Source organism: Oncorhynchus mykiss, chromosome 14 (assembly GCF_057628025.1).
Source record: "Oncorhynchus mykiss isolate SJ-2025 chromosome 14, ASM5762802v1, whole genome shotgun sequence".
Classification (NCBI taxonomy): Eukaryota; Metazoa; Chordata; class Actinopteri; order Salmoniformes; family Salmonidae; genus Oncorhynchus; species Oncorhynchus mykiss.
This window is the reverse complement of record NC_143035.1, coordinates 9,298,080-9,324,034: the sequence shown is the minus strand read 5'-3', so window position 1 is coordinate 9,324,034 and position 25,955 is coordinate 9,298,080. Positions and strand designations below refer to the sequence as shown.

The 25,955-nt window shown below is 41.9% G+C and overlaps 1 protein-coding gene across 4 annotated transcripts; it reads right to left on the bottom strand.

The window, feature by feature from the left end:
- Positions 1-14: 14 nt before the first annotated feature.
- On the bottom strand, positions 15-24,951 carry cenpi (centromere protein I). Of its 4 annotated transcripts, none has more exons than XM_021561070.3 (20): positions 24,639-24,951; positions 23,827-23,964; positions 23,594-23,712; positions 23,324-23,431; positions 23,150-23,198; positions 23,005-23,051; positions 22,614-22,703; positions 22,291-22,422; positions 21,881-22,018; positions 8,627-8,747; positions 8,251-8,345; positions 7,929-8,046; positions 7,659-7,723; positions 7,251-7,360; positions 4,977-5,112; positions 4,597-4,721; positions 3,881-3,929; positions 1,416-1,634; positions 746-787; positions 15-555 (listed from the first exon to the last, which is right to left on the bottom strand). In XM_021561070.3, exons 1-20 carry the CDS (start codon positions 24,805-24,807, stop codon positions 412-414), a joined length of 2,214 nt encoding a protein of 737 aa, XP_021416745.3. In that variant the 5' UTR covers positions 24,808-24,951; the 3' UTR covers positions 15-411. The 4 variants fall into 4 exon arrangements, with proteins under 4 accessions (XP_021416745.3, XP_021416746.3, XP_021416747.1 ...); XM_021561071.3 differs by having other exon boundaries at positions 1,416-1,631; positions 24,639-24,923; XM_021561072.3 differs by having other exon boundaries at positions 24,291-24,921.
- Between the last annotated feature and the right edge of the window lie 1,004 nt (positions 24,952-25,955).

Below are 25,955 nucleotides of genomic sequence, written 5' to 3'. Positions count from 1 at the left end.
ATAGACGCTGATGATTTCACCCTTAATGAATTCTACAAATGGTTTTTAATAGAAAGGATATTCACATTTTCAATTTACTAACAGATCAGGGGGATGCTTTTGTCCCAAAAAATACAAATGAGATAAAATGCATTCTTATTAATGTGCAAGTTGCACCGAAATTATATAGATAGGTAAGCTATAGAAGAAAACAGACAGCACCAAGCATAATTCAAATATGGACAAAACTAAATAAAATGCAGTCAGGATTAAAAATAGTGGCTATTTACAGAGAAAAAGACACTCAAGTCTCTTGTGAATCTTTCCTTGGAGAATATGGCAAGAGATAAAATATGTACAAGTATTTTACAACAGGGAGAAGTGTCAGAGTCTTTTGTGTTTTCTGTTTCATCCTCCCGTTAGGCATGTGGTTTACCTGCTTGTGGGTTGGCTGCCTCTTTGGCCACTGATCCCAGCCACAGCGCGCCGGTTGATGCTACTTTGGACAAACTGTTGGAGGCCCTGAAAGCCCTGAGAGAAGAGGAACTCCATGTACCAGTTCCACGGCTTCGCCGCCTACAGACAGAAAGACAGACAGCTTTACAGACCATCAACTACATACAGGCCATCCAGGACTCCCATACCTGAGCCTGTGGCTCGCTGATCAATAGAAATGATAATGAAAAACGAATGGCACACTTCAAACGCACATCAGTGCACGTACATTACAAAAAAAAAAACGGAAGAAGTAATAAGACTGTGGTACCTTTATGGAATTGAAGTCTATGTCCTTCCTCTCTGGCCAACACTGATAAAGAGAGAATTATTCATATTCAACAGTTACCCCCCTCAGTAGAACAGTGTTGCAGCGGTTTCGGACCAAAAGGTACTTGGATTATTTAACGTGATGAAAACTCAAGTCTCATGCAACCCCCATGAATAATAAACTGTGATTCTGATCTTCTATGAAATATACATTTATACCACATTCATCCCCTTGTCCGACCTTAAACTTGATTAACTCAACTGGAGAGGATGGCTGCTCTCTTGAAGTTTGGAAATTAGACTTCATATATAAACTGAGCACAGGTAGCCTAGTGGTCAGAGCGTTGAGGCAGTAACCGAAAGGTTGCTAGATCGAAACCCTGAGCTGACAAGGTAAAAATCTGTCGTTCTGCCCCTGAACAAGGCAGTTAACCCACTGTTCCTAGCCCGTCATTGTAAATAAGAATTTGTTCTTAACTGAATTGCATAGTTAAATAAAGGTTAAATAAAATACATTTAAAAAACAGTTATGTGGACATTTATGGAAATGATATACAATATATATATTAGTTTCACAGATGTGAACATTATAAAATGCCTGGCAAATTTCAATATGTAAATCACAATGCAAATCAAATGATCACGAAAATGAATTAAATCTAAAAACTCACCTTGAGGTGAAAGTCGAGGGCACAGCCCAGGAAGGCAGGGTGGTGGTTGAGGTCAAAGCTGGTCCAGGGCTCGGGCACTTTGCTGAGAGCCAAGAGCTCCTGGTCTACCTCGATGGCCATGCCTGGCAAGAACATCTTGGAGTTCCACAGGCAGCTCACCATGAAGAGCAGGTAGTGGTTAAACTCCTGGCACGTCTGCCTGCTGATGTGAAACGCCTGCTGCAATCGGGGGATGACAAGAAAGAAGAGAGGAAAAAGAGAGCAATGGACATATAGTTTAAACACTCAATCAGCTTGTGGCACATGCTAAATGAATAGCCCATCTTGTGGAATTTCACAGGGTCAGGTTTTGCGTGGTTAAATCTTGGGGTCCATTATCTCCAATGTTTGCACGCAATGACCAATCTACATGCCGTTTATCGGATCCATTTTTCTTGTTAAGTCTGACATTTGGGATAAACATATTGCGTCTCAACCCAGAGACACACACTGAACAAAAATATACAGTATGTAAATGAGTTACAGTTCATATAAGGAAATCAGTTAATATTAATTAATTAATTAGGCCATAATCTATGGATTTCACATGACTAGGAATACAGATATGCATCTATTGGTCACAGATACATAAAAAAGGTAGGAGCGTGGATCAGAAAACCAGTCCGCCGTATCTGGTGTGACCAACATTTGCCTCATGCAGCGCGACATCTCCTTCGCATAGAGTTGATCAGGCTGTTGATTGTGGCCTGTGGAATGTTATCCCACTCCTCTTCAAAGGCTATTAAAAGATGCTGGAAATTGACGGGAACTGGAACACGCCGTTGTACACATCGATCCAGAGCATTCCAAAACATGACTCTGCAGGCCATGGAAGAACTGGGACATTTTCAGCTTCTAGGAATTGTGTACAGATCCTTGCAACATGGGGCCGTGCATTATCATTCTGAAACATGCAGTGATGGCAGAGGATGAATAAATCAAATCAAAGTTTGTCACTTGCGCTGAATACAGTGAAATGCTTACTCACAGGCTCTAACCAATAGTGCAAGAAAGGTATTAGGTGAACAATAGGTAGGTAAAGAAATAAAACAACAGTAAAAAGACAGGCTATATACAGTAGCGAGGCTATAAAAGTAGCGAGGTACATACAGACACCGGTTAGTCAGGCTGATTGACGTAGTATGTACATGTAGATATGGTTAAAGTGACTATGCATATATGATGAACAGAGTAGCAGTAGCGTAAAATAGGGTTTAGGGGGGGGCACACAATGCAAATAGTCCGGGTAGCAATTGCGTTCATTGCCCGTAGCTTATGCATGCCCATACCATAACCCTACCGCCACCATGAGGCACTTTGTTCACAACGTTGCCATCAGCCAAAACCGCTTGCCCATACAATGCCGTACACGCTGTCTGCCATCTGCCCAATACAGTTGAAACCGGGATTCATCAGTGAAGAGCACACTTCATCGTGCCAGTGGCCATCGAAGGTGAGCATTTGCCAACTTAAGGCGGTTACGACGCCAAACTGCAGTCAGGTCAAGACCCTGGTGAGGACGACAAGCATGCAGATGAGCTTCCCAGAGACGGTTTCTGACAGTTTGTGCAGAAATTCTTTGGTTGTGCAAACCTAGTTTCATCAGCTGTCCGGTTGGCTGGTCTCAGATGATCCCGCAGGTGGAGATGCCGGATGTGGAAGTCCTGGGCTGGCATGGTTACACGTGGTCTGCGGTTGGGAAGACGATTGGACGCACTGCCAAACTCTCTGATATTATGTTGGAGGCGGCTTATGGTAGAGACATTAGCATTCAATTATCTGGCAATAGCTCTGGTGGACATTCCTGCAATCAGCATGCCAATAGCACGTTCCCCAAAGCTTAAGACATCTGTGGTATTGTGCTGCATGACAAAACCGCACATTTTAGAGTGGTCTTTTGTCCCCAGCACAAGGTGCACCTGTGTAAAGATAATGCTGTTAATCAGCTTCTTGATATGCCACATCTGTCAGGTGGATGGATTATCTTGGCAAAGGAGAAATGCTCACTAACAGGGATGTAAACAAATTTGCGCACAAAATTTGAGAGAAATAAGCTTTTTATGTCCCATAATGACAAAGCAAAAACAGGTTTAGACATTTTTGCAAATGTATTCAACATTTAAAAAAATGAAATATTACATTTACATACTGTATATTTTTGTTCAGTGTAATTGGCAGCACCTACTTGAAAATAACATTTCCGTCATACACTAGAATTGGCATACAAAATAAAAAATGTAATTTATGTGTTTGAACAAGTAACCACCTAAATTGGCTTTTCTTTATCAGCACTTAATTCTAATAGTTTTGTTCATCATGTGGACGGGTAGAAGTGGCCACTCGAGGAGCCTTGAATGGCTTGATTATGCAAAAACACTTAAACATACAAAGCAGAAAACGTATCTTAAAGTGAGAACTGTCATTACCTTGGTCTCCTGTTGTTGACACTTAGCAGAGGTCAGATTCGTCTTGTATCTGAAAAAACAGCAATGACCTTAGTCGTCTGTTTAAGGGTAGAAAAACCACCACATTGCTTTCCATGTTATGTAAACAACATCTATCCTAAAGGCCATTTATTGCAAGCAGAATATTTTAGGATAAATAAAACAACAACCATAGTCGCAGTAAATGTATATCAGACCAGATCTTTGGCCTGTTTTATTAAAAGCAGTGCTCTTTTTGTCATGCTATAGAGGTATGTTTTATGTGTAGCACTTGGTTGAACTGTTATACTCAGTATACAGAGGATACAAGCAATTTGTGCGACAAGATATTCATGCTTCAGTAATGCATGCCGTTTGCATTCTTCATGGCCTTAAAACACTTTCTCCGGGAAAATGGATCTTAGTGCAATTCTGCATCCTGGACCCTTCATTATCATGAATCATAAATGCAATGTTCTGGCGTGCTGCAACAAGACTGGTTACCATTCACTTCAAATATAATTATATATATATATATATATATATGAGAAAGTTTGACATCTTGACATCCATGTTGATGCTTTGCACACGACATTACAGTGATGGTTTGTGAGTGAAAGATGACATGCTAACGTGATGGTGTCGAGTCCCAGCATCAACGCCGTCAGACCTGGTGTTGACATGACCGTAACGGGGTTGACGTCACCACTCCTCCCCACCTGTACATGATGTAGCTGAGGCGGTCCACGCTGACGGGGTCGGTGGCGAACAGGGCCGGGTAGAACACTCCCGCGGGGGGCATGACCACGAGGGGGAGCCCGTACTTCAGGAACATGTCACACACCTGCACGGCATGCACCGAGGCACAGGGACACACACGTCAACACCACAGAACGAATATCTTAAGTCTCTTTTTCTAAATGGAGCATGAATATATAAAAACTGACATAGTGCATTCTGCTTGTAATGAATGCGATTACGATGATCAACTGCTTATAAAGATCAAACATTTTCCTTTGTGATCACTACAGGAGTGCACGGTATTTGTATTTTCTTTATGTACTAAATGAAATGTATTGGCATAATCTGGATTGATTACCGTCTCGTAGAAGTCCAGGATGAAGCTGAGGAGCAGGGAGTGGCAGCCCTCTAGCTGCAGCCCCACTGTGGCCAGGCGGCCCACGAAACGCACCAGCTCCATGACAGAGTCCATGAAGCCAGACAGAGTCATGTTCCTGGGAAGGCAGGGTACTTACATACTGTAAACCTTTATACAACACAAAACACTGGCCATAATATGAGGGAAGCGCATGAGTCGCAATGATGCATGGGACTACTGAGACCGGTCAAAACGGGGTCTTTGCCCTTGGATCATATGAATTTCTCCTTCAGATCTTGGTTAATGCAATAAAAGACTATAACCAAATCAGCGCTGAGTGTGAAGCAATGTGGCCGGGCGTTATGAGATGCACACACACTGCAGTTCATTCCGATGCTGCGTTCCAAAGGACAGTGCTGAGGATATACCGAGGAGGTTGAGAGGAGGCGGCCAACCACACACTACAGCCATTGATTTAAGCATCGCGTTTCATTGAGTTTCCCTCCAGAGATTAAGTTGAAAATGGGAAGGGAATAAAAATGTATTGGAGACCTCTTTAACCTTGATGGGTTCGGATTGGGCATTTGTGAAGAGTTAGAAATCTGGAGAGGAAGACAGTGCATTCCGAAAGTATTCTGACCCTTTGACTTTTCCCACATTGTTACATTACAGCCTAATTCTAAAATGGATTACATACATTTTTCCCATCATCAATATACACACAATACCCCGTAATGACAAAAAGGTTTTTAAACATTTTTGCAAATGGATTAAAAAAAAAAAAAAACCCAGAAATATCACATTGAATAAGTATTCAGACCCTTTACTCAGTACTTTGGCAGTGATTACAGCCTCGAGTCTTCTTGGGTCTGACACAACAAGCTGGGCACACCTGTATTTCGGGAGTTCCTCCCATTCTCCTTTGTAGATCATCTCAAGCTCTGTCAGGTTGGATGGGGAGTGTCACTGCACAGCTATTTTCAGGTCTCTCCAGAGATGTTCGATCGGGTTCAAGTCCAAGGATGTTCAGAGACTTTTCCCCGAAGCCACTCCTGCGTTGTCTTGGCTGTGTGCTTAGGGTTTTTGTCCTGTTGGAAGGTGAACCTTCGCCCCAGTCTGAGGTCCTGAAGCAGGTTTTCATCGAGGATCTCTCTGTACTTTGCTCCGTTCATCTCTCCCTTGATCCTGACTAGTCTTCCAGTCCCTGCTGCTGAATAACATCCCCACAGCATGATCTTGCCACCACCATGCTGCACCGTATGGATGGTGCCAGATTTCCTCCAATCAATCAACCAAATGTATTTCTAAAGCCCTTTTTACATCAGCCGATGTCACAAAGTGATGTACAGAAGCCCAGCCTAAAACCCCAAACAGCAAGCAATGCAGAAGCATGGACGTGATGCTAAGCATTCAGGCCAAAGAGTTCAATCTTGGTTTCATCAGACTAGAAAATCTTGGTTGTCTTTCTCGAAGGTTCTCCCATCTCTGTCAGAGTGACCATCGGGTTCTTGTTCACCTCCCTGACCAAAGCCCTTCTCGCCAGATTGCTCAGTTTGGCTGGGCGGCCAGCTCTAGGAAGAGTCTTGGTGGTTCCAAACTTCTTCCATTTAAGAATGATGGGGGCCACTGTGTTCTTGGGGACCGCCAATGCTGCAGAAACTTTTTGGTACCCTTACCCAGATCTGTGCCTCACCACAATCCTGTCTCGGAGCTCTACGGACAATTCCTTTGACCTCATGGCTTGGTTTCTGCTCTGACATGCACTGTCAACTGTGGGACCTTATATAGACAGGTGTGTGCCTTTCCAAATCATGTCCAATCAACTGAATTTACCACAGGTGGACTCCAATTAAGTTGTAGAAACATCTCAAAGATGATCAATTGAAAGAGGATGCACCTGAGCTCAGCTGAATACTTATGTAAATAAGGTATTTCTGTTTTTTGATTTTTTTAATACATTTGCAAACATTTCTAAAAACCTGTTTTCGCTTTGTCATTATGGGATATTGTGTGTAGATTGATGTAACATTTTGTATTTAATTCATTTGAGAATAAGGCTGTAACATAACAAAATGTGGAACAAGGGAAGGGGTCTGAATATTTTTCAAATGCACTGTATGTCTTTAACTCAAAACAGTTACGGGGCTGAGGTGCTGGAAGTGTGAGTGAGTGACAGTGAGTGAGTGACTGAGTGGGACAGGGACGTGTCTGAGCGAGTGAGTGGGACAGGGACGCATCTGAGTGAGTAAGTGGGACAGGGACAGTGAGACTCACATGGGTGTGTGGCTGTTTAGACTGATGTCCAGGCCATCCTCCAGGGCATACACAGAGTGCCAGGTCAGCCACTTCAACAGCATGTTGTTCAGACAGTCAATCACACTGCACTAGAGAGGACAGACAACAGAGGGGTGTTGGAGTTTAAACATATTCAAAGTGGAAAAAAACAAGAGGGATAGTTAGAACTACAACGGGGTCATGTTCATTAAGGCACACTGTAGCAAAACTTTGTCAAACGTAGTTGCTCCCTGTTTCAATACGTTTTCTTCTGTTTGGTATGAAATGAATACGACCCGGGATTAGACTGCTGATAGCTGGACTGTACATGGATATGGTGGTATGATGCAATCTTCTTAAGTTTGATTCAAAGCAGGATCTATTTCCAGGGATTCTGTGTACTATTACCTTGAAGAAGAGCGTGGAGGTGAAGAATAGCTGCATGAGGGGCTCAAACAGAAGTTGGCTGATACCTGGGAGAGATGGGGAGAGTAATGAACTCAACATTCCTAACCATGCAATCCCCAGCACATTGCAAGCTGGCAGCATATGCCAGGAAGCCTGGGAAACGTAGTCACGTGCCCCCCCTCCCCCCGTTACAGTTCATCTGTTTAATTAGGGGAAAGAAAGACTGGAGGAAATGAGCGTGAAGCAGCCAAGCAAACAGGGCATACTCACAGGAACTGGGGACCACAGGGATGTCACTCAGCAAGCCTAGGATCTGGGGGCGGAGGAGTGAACCATCCCAAACGTTCAGGAACTTGTAGAGGAAGCCCTCTGTGCTGGAGAAGCCCTCCTGAGGAGGAGGGGGGAGACAAAACATATGCATCTCAAATTAGCGTTTGACTGTGGCATAATTTATGAATGAACAGAAGGGGAGAAGTGAGAGCAAAAAAGAGAGAGTTTAACCCACTCTTATAGATACAGATCTGGCAAAGAGGGGAGGGGAACGGGAGGTGAGAGGGGCCTGGATGGCGGCGATGAGGGGGCTAAGGCTCACCTGGAGGAAGTGCTGTGTGGAGAGCAACCTGTTGAGGAAGTGGAGTGCCTCGGACGAACTCCCAGAGCTCCCGTCCCTGCTGCAGTATAGAAACTCTGAAACACCCCCCCGCCCCCAAAAAAAACATGTTTTATTTTTTATTAAATAAGTGATGATGAGACAGATTTTTTAGTTCTACAACATTGACACCAAAACTCTTTCTTTTCATAAAAGCTTTTCAGACTATTGATTTATGCCTACTGGGAATTGATGAGGGTCCATTTGGAGGGTACAGAGATTTGATTGTTTTGGGCTTTTTTCTTTATACTTCCCTCTTTCACGATATAAGAGAGACAATGGAGGGAAGACGTAGTGGTTGGTTAGTTCATGGTTTTACCCTCATGGAGGGCGTGGCCCAGCCAGAAGTTGAGTCGGAGGAAGGCGGAGTCATCCTGTACGTAGTCCAGGTAACAGAGGGCCAGACTGGAGCCCAGCAGAGAACCCATCTGGGATGGGAGCTGTGGAAGAGGGGGAGATTATTATTAAACCAGTCAACATACACACATACACACACACTCAGTATGAACCCCATCAAACCCCACCACCCTTAAAAACACACACTATCATTATACTCATGAAACCCACCACTTAGCCACAAACACAGAGACCATCAAACTCCAAAGTTCCATCATGTTCTGAACAGCTTCATGTCAGGAGATTAGCATTATATTATTGAAGTCTTCATGTTATTGAATAAGAGGATCTCTGTTGCCAGTGTCCTTGTATTCATTGGGTGAGCAATCTTTCTGTCACTGACTGGACTAAATCTGTCACATCTACTAATCCTCATACTACAGCCATCATGGATATGTCTGTTGCAGGCAGCATTCAGACATTTCTCCACACGGAGTGGTCTGTCTGTTGTGTGAACAGCTGCCTGGTAATATGGGAACTTAAGCATAATAATTAAGAAAAAAATAGACCGATTGTCAACAGACATGGCTGAGTCTTCCCATAACTAAGGAGCAACGGCATCAGTCGTCTGAGAAACGACTGCTTTTAATGATTGGGGGGGGGGGCTATCTTAAGGAATCAGTGATCCCTCAACGATGCCGCTGCTGATTTGTTTGCACTGCATGATCCAACAGTACTAGCTGATCTGTTTGTCTGACGTCCTGCACAGCGTTAGTAGCCGTGATGCCATAAAAAGTAGTAAGTGCTGTCACAATGGCTTGTTGCACATGTTGGCTCCTTGAGGTAGAACTGGGACGATAAACAGCAAATGATCGACACATTTTGCTGATATCATTCATTACGATAAGTAGCCTATATTAGAAAAATGTGAAGTTTGAAATGAAATAAGTGTGCTAATATGGGTGATTTTTAATGGGACAACTGGTGGCTACAACCATCAAACTAGTAGTAGTTTAAAGTGGGGCTGGGTGATATATCGAATGAAACCGATTAATTCAAATGTATGTTTTTGTGCGATATTCCAATTGCATGTATCGCAATATTTTTTGAATAAAGTGTTTATGCCCATGTTTTCATGTTCTTTTTGGTTCCTTCACTCCTGTGTGGTGGTCAATGACTGTAGGCTGTGTGTACCTTCCAAGCACCTTCTCAAGATCACTTCTTCCTCTATGACAAGCAGTTTCAACTCACAATTTTTAATTGTATTTATTCATTTTATTTATTTTTTCACCCCCCCCCCCCCTTCGGAGGACAAAAATAAAAAATGTTACATCTTTTTTGTTGTAACATGTACATTTTACACACCTGGCACTTAATTTTGTTTTACAGTAGTTACATAACAAGAAAAGTTATTTGATATACATCTATACTGAACAAAAATATAAATGCAACAATTCAACGATTTTACTGAGTTACAGTCAGTCAATTGAAATAAATAAATTGGGCCCTAATTAGGCCTCACATGACTGGACAGGGGCACAGACTTTGGTGGGCACAGTCCCATCCACTTTGGAGCCAGGTCCAGCCAATCATAACGAGTTTGTCCCACAAAACGGCTTTATTACAGATTGAAATACTCCTCAATTTCATCAGCTGTCCGGGTAGATGGTCTCAGATGATCCCACAGGGGCGGCAGGGTAGCCTAGTGGTTAGAGCGTTGGACTAGTAACCGGAAGGTTGCAAGTTCAAACCCCCGAGCTGAGAAGGTACAGTTAACCCACGTCATTGAAAATAAGAATTTGTTCTCAACTGACTTGCCTAGTTAAATAAAGGTAAAATAAAAATAAATAAAGATGAAGATGCCGGATGTGGAAGTCCTGGGTAGGAGTGGATACACTTGGTCTGTGGTTGTTCAGTATACAGTCGAAGTCGGAAGTTCATATACATTTAAACTCAATTTTTCACAAATCCTGACATTTAATCCTAGTAAAGATTCAGTTTAAGAATGTGAAATGTCAGAATAATAAGAGATGATGCTTTTATTTCTTTCATCACATTCCCAGTGGGTCAGAAGTTTAGTATTTGGTAGCATTGCCTTTAAATTGTTTAACTTGGGTCAAACGTTTCAGGAAGCCTTCCACAAGCTTCCCACAATAATCTGGGTGAATTTTGGCCCATTCCTCCTGACAGAGCAGGTGTAACTGAGTCAGGTTTGTAGGCCTCCTTGCTCACACACGCTTTTTTAGTTCTGCCCACACTTTTACTATGGGATTGAGGTCAGGGCTTTGTGATGGACACTCCAATACCTTGACTTTGTTGTCCTTAAGCCATTTTGCCACAACTTTGGAAGTATGCTTGGTGTCATTGTCCATTTGGAAGACCCATTTGCGACCAAGCTTTAACTGATGTCTTGAGATGTTGCTTCAATATATCCACATAAAGCCTCCCCTATTCTCCTCCAAAGATAACAATGGTCATTATGGCCAAACAGTTCTATTTTTGTTTCATCAGACCAGAGGACATTTCTCCAAAAAGTATGATTATACTGTGTTAATACTTGCGTACTATTGTTTGTACAGATGAACGTGGTACCTTCAGGCATTTGGAAATTGCTCCCAAGGTTGAACCAGACTTGTGGAGATCTACACATTTTACACAAAGCATGTAGAGATCTGTAATTTTTATCATAGGTACACTTCAACTGTGAGAGATGGAATCTAAAACAAAAATCCAGAAAATCACATTGTATGATTTTTAAGTAATTCATTTGCATTTTATTGCATGACATAAGTATTTGATACATCAGAAAAGCAGAACTTAATATTTGGTACAGAAACCTTTGTTTGCAATTACAGAGATCATACGTTTCCTGTAGTTCTTGACCAGGTTTGCACACACTGCAGCAGGGATTTTGGCCCACTCCTCCATACAGACCTTATCCAGATCCTTCAGGTTTCGGGGCTGTCGCTGGGCAATACGGACCTCCAAAGATTTTCTATTGGGTTCAGGTCTGGAGACTGGCTAGGCTACTCCAGGACCTTGAGACGCTTCTTACGGAGCCACTCCTTAGTTGCCCTGGCTGTGTGTTTCGGGTCATTGTCATGCTGGAAGACCCAGCCACGACCCATCTTCAATGCTCTTACTGAGGGAAGGAGGTTGTTGGCCAAGATCTTGCGATACATGGCCCCATCCATCCTCCCCTCAATACGGTGCAGTCGTCCTGTCCCCTTTGCAGAAAAGCATCCCCAAAGAATGATGTTTCCACCTCCATGCTTCACGGTTGGGATGGTGTTCTTGGGGTTGTAATCATCCTTCTTCCTCCAAACACGGCGAGTGGAGTTTAGAACAAAAAGCTCTATTTTTGTCTCATCAGACCACATGACCTTCTCCCATTCCTCCTCTGGACCATCCAGATGGTCATTGGCAAACTTCAGATGGGCCTGGACATGCGCTGGCTTGAGCAGGGGGACCTTGCATGCGCTGCAGGATTTTAATCCATGACGGCGTAGTGTGTTACTAATGGTTTTCTTTGAGACTGTGGTCCCAGCTCTCTTCAGGTCATTGACCAGGTCCTGCCGTGTAGTTCTGGGCTGATCCATCACCTTCCTCATGATCATTGATGCCCCACGAGGTGAGATCATGCATGGAGCCAGACTGAGTGTGATTGACCCTCATCTTGAACTTCTTCCATTTTCCAATAATTGCGCCAACAGTTGTCTTCTCACCAAGCTGCTTGCCTATTGTCCTGTAGCCCATCCCAGCCTTGTGCAGGTCTACCTGATGTCCTTACACAGCTCTCTGGTCTTGGCCATTGTGGAGAGGTTGGAGTCTGTTTGATTTGAGTGTGTGGACAGGTGTCTTTTATACAGGTAACGAGTTCAAACAGGTGCAGTTAATACAGGTAATGAGTGGAGAACAGGAGGGCTTCTTAAAGAAAAACTAAACAGGTCTGTGAGAGCCGGAATTCTTACTGGTTGGTAGGTGATCAAATACTTATGTCATGCAATAAAATGCAAATGAATTACTTAAAAGTCATACAATGTGATTTTCTGGATTTTTGTTTTAGATTCCGTCTCTCACAGTTGAAGTGTACCTATGATAAAAAATGACAGATCTCTACATGCTTTGTAAGTAGGAAAACTTGCAAAATCGGCAGTGTATCAAATACTTGTTCTCCCCACTGTATGTGTGTTTAACTGCACGTGACATAATTCCACCTTTATATATATATATATAAATATGTTTAACAAAGATACACATCTTAAAAAAAGAATTATTCCATGAATATACAAAATGATTTAAATACAAATATTTGAATTTAACCATATTATTTCAGAGCTGCCCAGTGACACAGGCCTAGCAGACGAGCTAAATTACTTCTATGCTGGCTGAGGCAAGTAACACAGAAACATGCATGAGAGCATCAGCTGTTCTGGACAACCATGTGATCACGCTCTCTGCAGCCGATGTGAGTAAGACCTTTAAACAGGTCAACATTCACAAGGCTGCAGGGCCAGACGGATTACCAGGACATACATGTACTCCAAGCATGCGCTGACTAACTGGCAAGTGTCTTCACTGACATTGTCAACCTCCCCCTGTCCGAGTCTAATACCAACATGTCTCAAGCAGACCACCATAGTGTTTGTTCTTAAGCACAGTGACTAAGGTAACCTGCAGAAATGACTACCGACCCGTAGCACTCAAGTCCGTAGCCATGAAGTGCTTTGAAAGGCTGGTCATGGCTCACGTCAACACCTTTATCCCAGAAACCCTAGACCCACTCCAATTTGCATACCGCCCCAACAGTTCCAGATGATGCAATCTCTATTGCACTCCACACTGCCCTTTCCCACCTGGACAAAAGGAACACCTATGTGAGAATGCTATTCAATGACTACAGCTCAGTGTTCAACACCATAGTGCCCTCAAAGCTCATTACTAAGCTAAGGACCCTGGGAGTAAACACCTCCCTCTGCAACTGGATCCTGGACTTCCTGATGGGTAAGGGTAGGTAACAACACATCCGCCACGCTGATCCTCAACACGAAGGCCCTTCAGCGGTGCGTGCTCAGTCCCCTCCTGCACAATCATGACTGTACGGCCAGGCATAAAGTTTAAACGACGACACAACAGTGGTAGGCCTGATCACCGACAAGTTAGCCTATAGGGAGTGTAGAGACTTGGCCGTGTTGTGCCAGGACAACCTCTCCCTCAACATGATCAAGACAAAGAAGATGATTGTGGACTACAGGAAAAGGAGGACCGAGCACGCCCCCATTCTCATTGACGGGGCTGTAGTGGAGCAGGTTGAGAGCTTCAAGTTCCTTGGCATCCACATCACCAACAAACTATCATGGTCCAAGCACACCAAGACAGTCGTGAAGAGGGCACGACAAAACCTATTCCCCCCTCAGGAGACTGAAAACACTTGGCATGGGTCCTCAGATCCTCAAAAGGTTCTACAGCTGCACCATCGAGAGCATCCTGACAGGTTGCATCACTGCCGGGTATGACAACTGCTCGGCCTCCGACCACAAGGCACTACAGAGGGTAGTACATCACTGGGGCCAAGTTTCCTGCCATCCAGGAACTCTATACCAGGCGGTGTCACAGGAAGGCCTCCAGCCATCCTAGTCATAGACTGTTCTCTCTGCTACCGCACGGCAATCGGTACCGGAGCGCCAAGTCTAGGTCCAAGAGGCTTCTAAACAGCTTCTTCCCCCAAGCATCTAATCAAATGGCTACACAGACTATTTGCATTTGTTTTTAAGTCCTGGATTTCAAGCCAATCTATATTGTTGTTGGATCTGATTTTAATAGCTAAAATTTTGATGGCCATAATAGATAGATATGCCGACAGTGGGCAACCCTCCTCGACAGTTTAGAAGTAGCCATTATTTACTATTTTACACCTGGGGTTACTTATACATAACTTTAACCCATTGTATAAGACATTCTACAAAATTAAAATGGTCTAGACATTTATATATTAATTCTAGTCGTACTTGATCAAAAGCCTTCAAAATCTGCTATGAATACCAGACCTGGTTTCCTAGATTTTTCATAGCATTTTATTGATTAAAATATTTGTTTTATATCCAATGTATCTTCCATGAAAAAACCTGTCTGATCAGGATGAATAATATCCGACAACTCACTATTTGCATTTGAGGTTTGGTCCAACAGAATCGGTCATTAGGACAACGAAAACACATTATTTTCCTGGAATAGAGGAAGTTATCCTTTTTTATTTTATAAATAATACAAGACATACTTACAAACAACAACTACATCACACCTGCCCAGACCCAGCATCTCCAGCACCAGCATCACTTGACGCCACATGGCGTCAATCTGCACCGTATTGTTTCTCTCCGTAGTCCACGGACCGAAGTTCTTAAAAAAAACATTTGACCTCTCCATTGCGTTAACCTTTCTAACCCTTTTAATGTTTTAACTCCTCAAATTGTGCACAAAGCAGGCACTGCAAAAACAGGAGTACCAAGGAACATTGATTCTGGAAATGTAATACTCAGTTTGTGTCGCACAGTATTGCGGTACCATGTACCGCTAACAGCAGTTTAGCCAAAGACTATACAAGCTGTCTCGTCTGTTTTATAAAAGCGCAATAAGCACAAAACACAATTAGATAAGGAATTGGCGACATGTTCTGAGAAATCATGTATGCCACTTGATTTAAACATCTGAACAAAGTGGACAGGCTAGCATGCTGTTCAAGCAGTTGGAGACGGACAGATGGGTGTGTTTATAACAATTAAACTGTTCTACCTTGTTAACTAGCAAATAGATCCAAGTTGGCTGAAATAGCTGGCTACTCACTAGCACGTGGGCTTGTGCTTGAGAGATTGTTTATGAGACCTGTGTTCATTTTCTATACCTGTGTTGATTTTCTATCATGCCTACTACAAGAAGTTAGTCATTATTAGTGAATGTGCATTATGCATGGTTGTGGTTCCATTTCAAACAAAAAGGGCATTTTCAGACCTACTTCAAAGCCTGATCAGTGATTATTGCAACAACAACAACAAAATGCCTTTAAAAAGCAACAAATCCCTTTTATAGTGTCAAAATTGACTACATATTGTAAATAGAATAATTTTGGTCATAAAGTCAGTCTTGTCTAAAACTGAGTTTGGAACATCCGTGCATCAATGTGTACATGAAGGTTGGGTTTTGATTTGACAATGTACATGTGGCTACTAACATGGGGTGAACAGCTGCAGTGATTGCTCACTTTCCAAAGTAAGAACCTTATACCAACGGTCAAGCATGGTGTTGGTAGTGTGATGGTTTGGGGATGTTTTGCTGCATCGGGACCTGGACGACTTGCCTTAACACAAGGAACCATGAGTTCTGCTCTGTATCAGAATTCTACAGGAGAATGTCAGGCCATCCGTCTGTGTTCTGAAGCGCAGCTGGGACATGCAGCAAGACACTTATCAAAAAACACAAATCAAGTCTACATGAAAATGGCTAAAAAGAAACACATTTTAAGTTTTGGAATGGCCTAGCCAAAGTCCAGACCTAATCCCAATTGAGATGTGGCAGGACTTGAAACGAACAGTTCATGCTTGAAAACCCACAAATGTCGCTGAGTTATAGCAGTTCTGCACGGAAGTGGGACAAAATTCCTCCACAGCGATGTGAGAGACTGATCAACAACTACAGGAAGCGTTTGCTTGGAGTCATTGCAGCTTAAGGTGGTACAACCAGTTATTGCGTGTAAGGGGGCAATTACTTTTTTCACAGAGGGACATAGGGTGTTGCATTACTTTGTTTATGAAATACGTAATTGTTGTGTTATTTGTTCACCCATGGTTTTGGTTGAAGATATAATAATTCAAGTATAAAAAAAAATATTTAAAAGCAAAGAAAATTAGAAAAGGGCCAAATCATTTTTCACAGCAGTGTATGTTTCAATCAGGTCAATGTATCTGACAAGCAAACAGTATTTGCGAGCAGCCATTTTGTAATTGTCAACAATTTATAACTTTTTCAATGTGGCTCCATGTGATACATCTTTGTTGGCCAGTTAATTAACAACTTGGGATAAACAAACCCTGATAAAGTCTGTAAACAGAGCAATGACAAATTTAGAAAACAAAACGACATGGAGAGAGCTCATGAATCTGTTTTATGGCTCCGGATAATAACAAACAAATTGCACTGACAATGCTAACCATCATATTGAGTGAGAGAGAAAGTTGAGCACTAGTTCTGTTCTAATACAAGCAAAACTGTGCTGGTGACATAGCTCCCCCATGTGGCCCTAAAAATACATTACAAGTGAAACGGGCAGTGCTGGACACCTTCAATAATTGATTTTTATAGCTAAGGAAAGCAGTAGGGTGGGTGGGGTGATATTACTATAGCATCGTCTATCAAAAATGATTGACAGCCATCGTCAATGGTGACGACATTGTGATGTGACAGATGATTGTTTAGTATATTTAAACTTGACTGGAGCTCTGTATATGTTATATACAGAGCACAAGAGGGGAATGTAGGTTAGACAGAGCAGAGAATTCCACCAAAGCAGAGCAAAATGTCCAGTCAGAATATTCTTTCTCGCTCTCTCTCTGTCAGATGTGTGGGCCTTATAGCCTAAATCTTAAAAAAAAAAAGTTTATATACAGTGCCTTCAGAAAGTATTCATACCCCTGGACCTTTTCCACATTTTGTTGTTATAAAATAGTATTAAAATGTATTTGTCATGTTTTGACAACAATCTACACAAAATACTGTCGAAGTTGAAAAGCATTCAACCCCGATTCAATACGTTAGTCTCTAAGAGCTTTACAAACCTGGATTGTGCAACATTTGCCCATAAATCTTTTCAAAACTCTCCACTCTGTCAAGTTAGTTGTTAATCATTGCTAGACAGCCATTTTCAAGTCTTGTCATAGATTTTCAAGCCGATTTAAGTCAAAACTGTAAGTAGGCCACTAAGGAACATTCAATGTCATCTTGTAAGTAACTCCAGTATAGAATTGGCCTTGAGTTTTAGGTTATTGACCCGCTGAAAGGTGAATTTCTCTCCCAGTGTCTCTTGGGGAAAAAAGAAACCAGGTTATCCTCTAGGTCTTCGCCAGTGCTTAGCTCTATTCCTTTTCTTTTTATCCTAAAAAACTATCTTGCCAATGACAAGCATAACCACAACATGATGCAGCCACCACCATACTTGAAAATATGAAGAATAGTACTCAGTGATGTGTTGTGTTGGATTTGCCCCAAACACATCAATTTGCATTCAGAACTAAATGTAATTGCTTTGCCACATTTTTTTCAGTATTACTTTACAGCCTTGTTGCAAACAGGATGCATGTTTTGGAATATATTTATTCTGTACAGGCTTCCTTCCTTTCACTCTGTCATTTAGGTTAGTATTGTGGAGTAACTACAATGTTGTTGAACCACCCTCCAATCACAGCCATAAAACTAACTGGTTTAAAAATCACCTGTCAGAGTTAGGAAGGACACCTGAATCTTTGTGGTGACTGGGTTTATTGATACACCATCTAATTAATAACTTCACAATGCTCAAAGGGATATTCAATATCTGCTTTTTTTGGTTGCTTTACCCATCTACCAATAGGTGCCCTTCTTTGCAAGGCATTGGAAAACACCCCTGGTCTTTGTCATTGAATCTGTACTTGCAGAGTTAGTCCCTGCAATTTTACTGACTTGTTAAGCAAATGTTTACTCCTGAAGTTATTTAGGCTTGTCATAACAAAGGGGTTGAATAGTTATTGATTTAATACATTACAGCTTTTAATTTTTTATACATTTGTAAAAAATACCTACAAACAGATTTCCACTTTGACATTATCGTGTAATGTGTGTAGATCGGTTACAAATTCAGGCTGTGAGAACAAAATATGGAAAAAGTCAAGGGGTGTGAAAAGTTTCTGAAGGTACTGTATATAAACGGACACTCCTTAACTATCTTGTGACTAACTCTTTAATTCGGTATGAATATGACTTTGGGCTACTGGTAGGCTACACTTTCATCATTTTACGCCTGCATGGCTTTCTCCTCATGAAACAAATCTATCTAACGGAGTTCCATCTCAAAAAGTTGTTAGTATAGCCTAAAAGCGTATGGTAGCCAGGGGACTAATAATGAGAGAGTACAAACAACATCAAAACCCTACTTTTTTTTAAGTGATACGTTTAATCAAGTTTAAGCTTATTAAGAAATAAATGATCCGTGCAGGGCGTAAAAATCATTCCATGCGAGGTTGAAAACCAAATGGCCAATTTCCTACTAGGCCTATCGTAAAAGCTTCAAGACAAGTTAAAGTTTTATCAAATAACCTAAGGCATCGTAAAGTTGCCCCTTTCATAAAGAACAAGAACGGGTTGGAGTCTACAGGCCTAGGCTATTCTCTATCACAGCTTTATGAGAGCCCAAACATACAATATTAAGAGAGGAGGATGAGGCAAATAAAGCAATTATTATCCAGTTCTGAAGACGGTACACTTTGTTTCCATCCAGCCCATGATTTATAACCTAACTCACTACGGCAAGACAGCCCCGTTCCTCATCAGTTGACTGTCACTTTGCTCCGTCATGTGCAAGCCACGCGGACACACACAAACCTGTTTTCAAGCTCCATCAGAAAGGAACACACACACAAAACAATATACATATTAAAAAAAAATATATATATATATATATATATATATAATAATATATATATAATACAATATATAATGTTGAAATCTTGGACAGAGGCTGAGTGGTATATATATACAGTGCCTTGCGAAAGTATTCGGCCCCCTTGAACTTTGCGACCTTTTGCCACATTTCAGGCTTCAAACAAAGATATAAAACTGTATTTTTTTTGCGAAGAATTGACAACAAGTGGGACACAATCATGAAGTGGAACGACATTTATTGGATATTTCGAACTTTTTTAACAAATCAAAAACTGAAAAATTGGGCGTGCAAAATTATTCAGCCCATTTACTTTCAGTGCAGCAAACTCTCTCCAGAAGTTCAGTGAGGATCTCTGAATGATCCAATGTTGACCTAAATGACTAATGATGATAAATACAATCCACCTGTGTGTAATCAAGTCTCCGTATAAATGCACCTGCACTGTGATAGTCTCAGAGGTCCGTTAAAAGCGCAGAGAGCATCATGAAGAACAAGGAACACACCAGGCAGGTCCGAGATACTGTTGTGAAGAAGTTTAAAGCCGGATTTGGATACAAAAAGATTTCCCAAGTTTTAAACATCCCAAGGAGCACTGTGCAAGCGATAATATTGAAATGGAAGGAGTATCAGACCACTGCAAATCTACCAAGACCTGGCCGTCCCTCTAAACTTTCAGCTCATACAAGGAGAAGACTGATCAGAGATGCAGCCAAGAGGCCCATGATCACTCTGGATGAACTGCAGAGATCTACAGCTGAGGTGGGAGACTCTGTCCATAGGACAACAATCAGTCGTATATTGCACAAATCTGGCCTTTATGGAAGAGTGGCAAGAAGAAAGCCATTTCTTAAAGATATCCATAAAAAGTGTTGTTTAAAGTTTGCCACAAGCCACCTGGGAGACACACCAAACATGTGGAAGAAGGTGCTCTGGTCAGATGAAACCAAAATTGAACTTTTTGGCAACAATGCAAAACGTTATGTTTGGCGTAAAAGCAACACAGCTGAACACACCATCCACACTGTCAAACATGGTGGTGGCAGCATCATGGTTTGGGCCTGCTTTTCTTCAGCAGGGACAGGGAAGATGGTTAAAAATTGATGGGAAGATGGATGGAGCCAAATACAGGACCATTCTGGAAGAAAACCTGATGGAGTCTGCAAAAGACCTGAGACTGGGACGGAGATTTGTCTTCCAACAAGACAATGATCCAAAACATAAAGCAAAATCTACAATGGAATGGTTCAAAAATAAACATATCCAGGTTTTAGAATGGCCAAGTCAAAGTCCAGACCTGAATCCAATCGAGAATCTGTGGAAAGAACTGAAAACTGCTGTTCACAAATGCTCTCCATCCAACCTCACTGAGCTCGAGCTGTTCTGCAAGGAGGAATGGGAAAAAATTTCAGTCTCTCGATGTGCAAAACTGATAGAGACATACCCCAAGCGACTTACAGCTGTAATCGCAGCAAAAGGTGGCGCTACAAAGTATTAACTTAAGGGGGCTGAATAATTTTGCACGCCCAATTTTTCAGTTTTTGATTTGTTAAAAAAGTTTGAAATATCCAATAAATGTCGTTCCACTTCATGATTGTGTCCCACTTGTTGTTGATTCTTCACAAAAAAATACAGTTTTATATCTTTATGTTTGAAGCCTGAAATGTGGCAAAAGGTCGCAAAGTTCAAGGGGGCCGAATACTTTCGCAAGGCACTGTATATATAATAATATATATATAATACAATAGATAATGTTGAAATCTTGGACAGAGGCTGAGTGGTATATATATATATATATATATATATATATATATATATATATATATATATATATATATATATATATATATATACACATACACTCAGCCTCTGTCCAAGATTTCAACATTATATTTTGTCCAGTTGTAGCATGCAATTTTTCACTATAGCTAGGCCTGGGAATTGCCAGGGACCTCACGATACAATATTATCACGATACTTATGTGCTGATTCGCATGTACTGCAATTTTCCCGATTCTATATGTATTGCGATTCTATATGTATTGCGATTCAATACTGCGATTTGATGTTCCAAACATATTGCTCACTATACAAAGAGACATGGCACACCAGCGCATGAGAAAACGAGTTTTGAGTGTTGAAAACATGTTGGCTCACTATTTAAAAAGGGGAGAACAGGCAATAGGATGAAAAATACTGGAGTTAGGCACAGGTACAGCCAACTAGTGCTAGCTTACGCTACCTACAACAAAGTATTTTTTTTGGGGGGGGGGGTTGGCCAAAAGGGGGCAATACCATTGCATATTACAATGTTTTATGGGTACATAATCACGATTGGAAAAATGTTGACATCGCCCAACCTTAAAACACAGTATATCCATCCTGGTTAAAACCTCATCTTCCATCTGTCTCAAAACAAGGTACCTCAAGGCCATACCATTGTGTGAATAATCAGGATTGTGTGAGTGAGTGAGAGATAAAAAGAGATCAAAGAGCGAGAGACAGGGAGACGGAACGAGATAGTGAGAAAGCGAGACAGAGAGAGAGAGTTACCTCTATGCAGTGGAGGTTGTCCAGCAGCTGTGGAAAGGAGTGGAGCTGCTCCAGAGAGAACACCTTCCTGCTTCTGCTGGAGGAGGAGTTGCTCTGGATAGACGAGCTCAACGACGGTAACTCCAGGTGATGAAATTTCTGATAGGAATGTCAGTATATTGTAAACAGTTCATTAGGTTATGACAGTGCCACATAAAGTGTCTATTTCCAGATAGATCCAAAAAGCAAGGAGGGCAGTTGACTCAATGAGTCTCATGGTCTATGGAGGGCAAAATGTCCTGACCCCTAATGATTAAAAAAATGTAGTATTTTTTGTGTGTGCTATACATTAGCAATAAGTCCCCTTATAAAGACTGTGTTTAAGGTAATCTGTCTCCTTGTCAGTGGTGTGCCATAGCTCATGGCCTTACCCTCTTTCTGAAGTTGGTCTTGTCTTTGAGCCCGAGGGGCAGGCTGATGTCAGAGGACACCTGGCCTCTGTTCCTCTTCTGGACAGCACAGAGCGCCACCTTCCACGTGGAATTGTGGTTCTTAAACCCACTCTGAATGACAGCCGAAAAGATACACGTTGACATTACAGATGTTTGTCAGGGTTTCAATGAAGAGAATTGGATTTTCAGTTCACTTCCAGATCGGATATGGATGAAATCGACCTTAAACCTGATGTTTGGTGAACAACAAAGTGTGGTTTGTGCAATGGAAAGAGGTCACTAGGTGTGATCCGTGTACTAACCCTCATTCGTGATGGAAGAGCAAGCGTCACCAACTCGGGGTAAAACACTTTGTACAATGACAGCAAGTGCAACAGGAACGGCTGCCTGCCCTGGGGAGACAGAAGATGAGAGGAAATGAATGAAACTCTCAGTGCAACATGCTCACAGCGGGGACTCCGCTCTCAGGTTGATGGATGCAGCAATCATTTACAGAGTGCAACTACAGATAAATGGTACTGAGGATTAACTATTTATGGGGATTACGTAGAGAGCTACAAACAATATACAAGTATTTTCTCCTCCTGCCATTTATCACAAACTATTTCATAACGGTAATACAATTGTTAGATGTCTCCCATGCATTCACTTGTATTAAGTTGGCAACACCTTAAAAAACAGAATTTGTTTTACCATTTTTGTTTGGAGGTCCAACAGTTTTCTGACTCTGAATGGCCGAACTATGACAGAAAGAAAAGAAAACGAAGAGCAATGTTGTGCTGCAGGAACAACTTGGACCATATGGTAATGGTTCATTGAGTAACAAGAAGTCACTTACCACTTTCTCTCCTTGTCAAAAGGTAAAGCAAATGGCAGATGTAAGGAGACTGAAACACAACAACGCAATCGTTATTTAAATAGCAATGCAATCTAATGCCAATGTAAAAACTCAAGACATTCATTGATATCATCAGAGCAGGGGGGGGGGGGGGGGTACGACTCCTGCACATACCAAATTCTCCTCAGTCACAAAGCTGAAGATGAAGCCATAGATGGCTCGAAGATGGTCCTTGGAGTCGATCATGTCGAAAACAGTCAGCACCCACCGAAGGAAAAGAACCTGGAACACACCCCATAACACCAGTTTCAAGCACGTATAGGGAAAGAGTACACAGAGCAATCCTGATGACTCTAATACTGTAATGTTACGTTCAGTCTTCAGTGTCAACCTTTAAATCTGTGAGTGTGACTTATAGACCTTTGAGACAGAGGAGCTCTTTACCTGTGTGCTGATTGCTATCTTGCCGACACATAACCACGACACTGCTCGAACAACAGCCTCCTGTGGCACCACGGTTGCGGGGATTAGAAACTTCAGGACCCGAACACACGTCACACCTCCTGCTCAGGGAAGAGAAAGCGCTGAAATGTTATGTATGGTCAAATTAATTCAGCATAGTGTAAATCTACATTTCATGTCAGTCTGTAGTTGCAGTGGCTGCTGGTTGTTCGTACCCATACGTAAGCTCATAGCGTAGTCCAACATGACGGAGATGGCCTCAGGAGGCAGTCCTCGACTGAGCCCCACTCTCTCCACCAGCACCAGGTTCCTCTCCAGTACATCGTTCCCCGCGCATGGGGTACCTGCCTCCACTAGGAAACAAACAGCTCATGTGAAGCCATGGACATTCTGTGACTGGATGCGGTTTAGTTACTGTAGCTAGCTAGTTAGCTATTGAATTCCAATGTACTTCATTAATAGCAAACAATGTTAGTAGGTAACATCCAGCTGTAACATTTCGAATCACATGATTGTATTTATTTTGTACGTTACGTGTAACGTTAGCTAGATATCCTCTTATTGTTTGTGTGATTAACCTTAGCATTAAATAAATATCTGTTGAATAATAAATTAAGTTATATGCAATTGTTGTACTTCGTAACTAAATGATCACTTGCAAATTGTGCATACTACATACCTTCCTTTCCTTGTTCAGTCTAACCATACCCCACCCACGCTGGTTATGCATTAGCTAACTAACGTCAGCAAAATAAGTTACAGTAAAAGGTCACTTTGGAACACAACATCGGCAGTCTCTGTAATGGTTGTTCCTATGTTGTGTCCAAGATAAGTAAAAGGGTGTTTCCAAAACAAGAAGACTGGGCGGGGTCTGATAAGATCACATAGCAATAAACTGGGCTGCCATACGGTCAAATAGCTAGTTCACTTTGGTTAAAAGGTAGCTACAACATTAACGTTAGCTACGCTTGCCTTCTGCAAGCAATGTTATACTAGCAGGCTAGCAAACGTTAGCTTCTCTTGCTACCTTCTGAGAAGTACTTCAGCGCAAGTACAAATGGATCCCCGATCTGGTTCTTCCTTCTTTCCTTCTCTGCCACTCGCAAACTTCTATTAGAAGTTCGACTTGAAACTGACAACTGGCTTTCAAATGAATAGTCCAAATCTGTCCTCGTCAGGTTGGAAGCTTTTGCCATTGCTAGCTACATAGTTAAAAATCCACGTATTATCTTTTCCCCAGGCACGAAGTCAATCAAACAAAACTCAAATATTGCGCGCGACCGTTTGTTGTACGCAGGCGCAATAACTACTTCCGAAAATGTATTGCGCAATAGTTTAGTGGGAATAGTGGTCCAACGTTTCTTCGATTAGGTTTAACGGCGGTTGGCATCTAATCTATGTTGCATTACCGCCACCTACTAGACTGGAGTACTCACTTCTACTTTGCTTAAAATAAAAAAAAATAAAAAAATACTCTACCATCTAACACTATACTCACAAAACAAAATAAAATAATAATTATAAAAAATAACACCACCCTACTCCACTATTTAAATATATTTAATCCTACCTCAGGCCAACAAGCTGAAAGGATGGGACACCACCACTTAACACACCTTGTAACTCTTCTGATGTCAAGTCACACCCACATACCTATATGCAGCTATATTCTAAAATCAATTTTAGAATAAGGCTGTAACTTAATTTTTTTTAGAAAAAGTCAAGGGGTCTGAATACTTTCCGAATGCACTGTATACGTAGAAATGTCAATAGAAAAAATGGTCAAACAAAATGAAATGCAGCTACTTTGCTGTTTTTCTAGCTCCACGGTTTGACGTGACTGTGTTAACCGTAGTTGGCTAGCTAGCAAGCAAGGGATAAGAGCATTGCCAGCCAGCATTGCAACGGAACATTTAAAACGAACGACTGGGACATAGAACAAAGACGTAATTTTAGTATAAGCAGAACCCAGAGATGTTCAAACAGACGGCCAGACTCTGGTCTCAAGTGTACACCGGCGCCCCCTCCTCCAGCCCAGAGTACACCAGCAAAATAAACAAACTCTGTGGCATAGGCTTCGACAAAGTCATTGGACCCCACGTGACTAGCTCTAATGTTGTCTCAGCAGTCGATACCTTCATCACATTTTATTATGGTTCACCAATGGATCTGTTTTGTGTTTGAATACTGTAGCATAGTTATGACTGTGTTATAAACTTCCTTCTCTACTGTTTGTCCCGTCTCCACAGAATGCAGTAATAGTGGAGTTGTCGTCGAAATCCTGGGACGTGGAGACTGCGACAGAGCTACTGCTCAGTAACTGAGTCTCAACGGCCCCCTGGTC

Coding starts and splice junctions, on each gene's coding strand:
- cenpi (XM_021561070.3), bottom strand. CDS start 24,807: ATGGCAAAAGCTTCCAACCTGACGAGGACAGATTTGGACTATTCATTT. Junction 23,713..23,826: donor CGCTATGAGCTTACGTATGG/GTACGAACAACC, acceptor TTCCCTGAGCAG/GAGGTGTGACGTGTGTTCGG. Junction 5,113..7,250: donor CTAAACAGCCACACACCCAT/GTGAGTCTCACT, acceptor CTGCCTTCCCAG/GAACATGACTCTGTCTGGCT.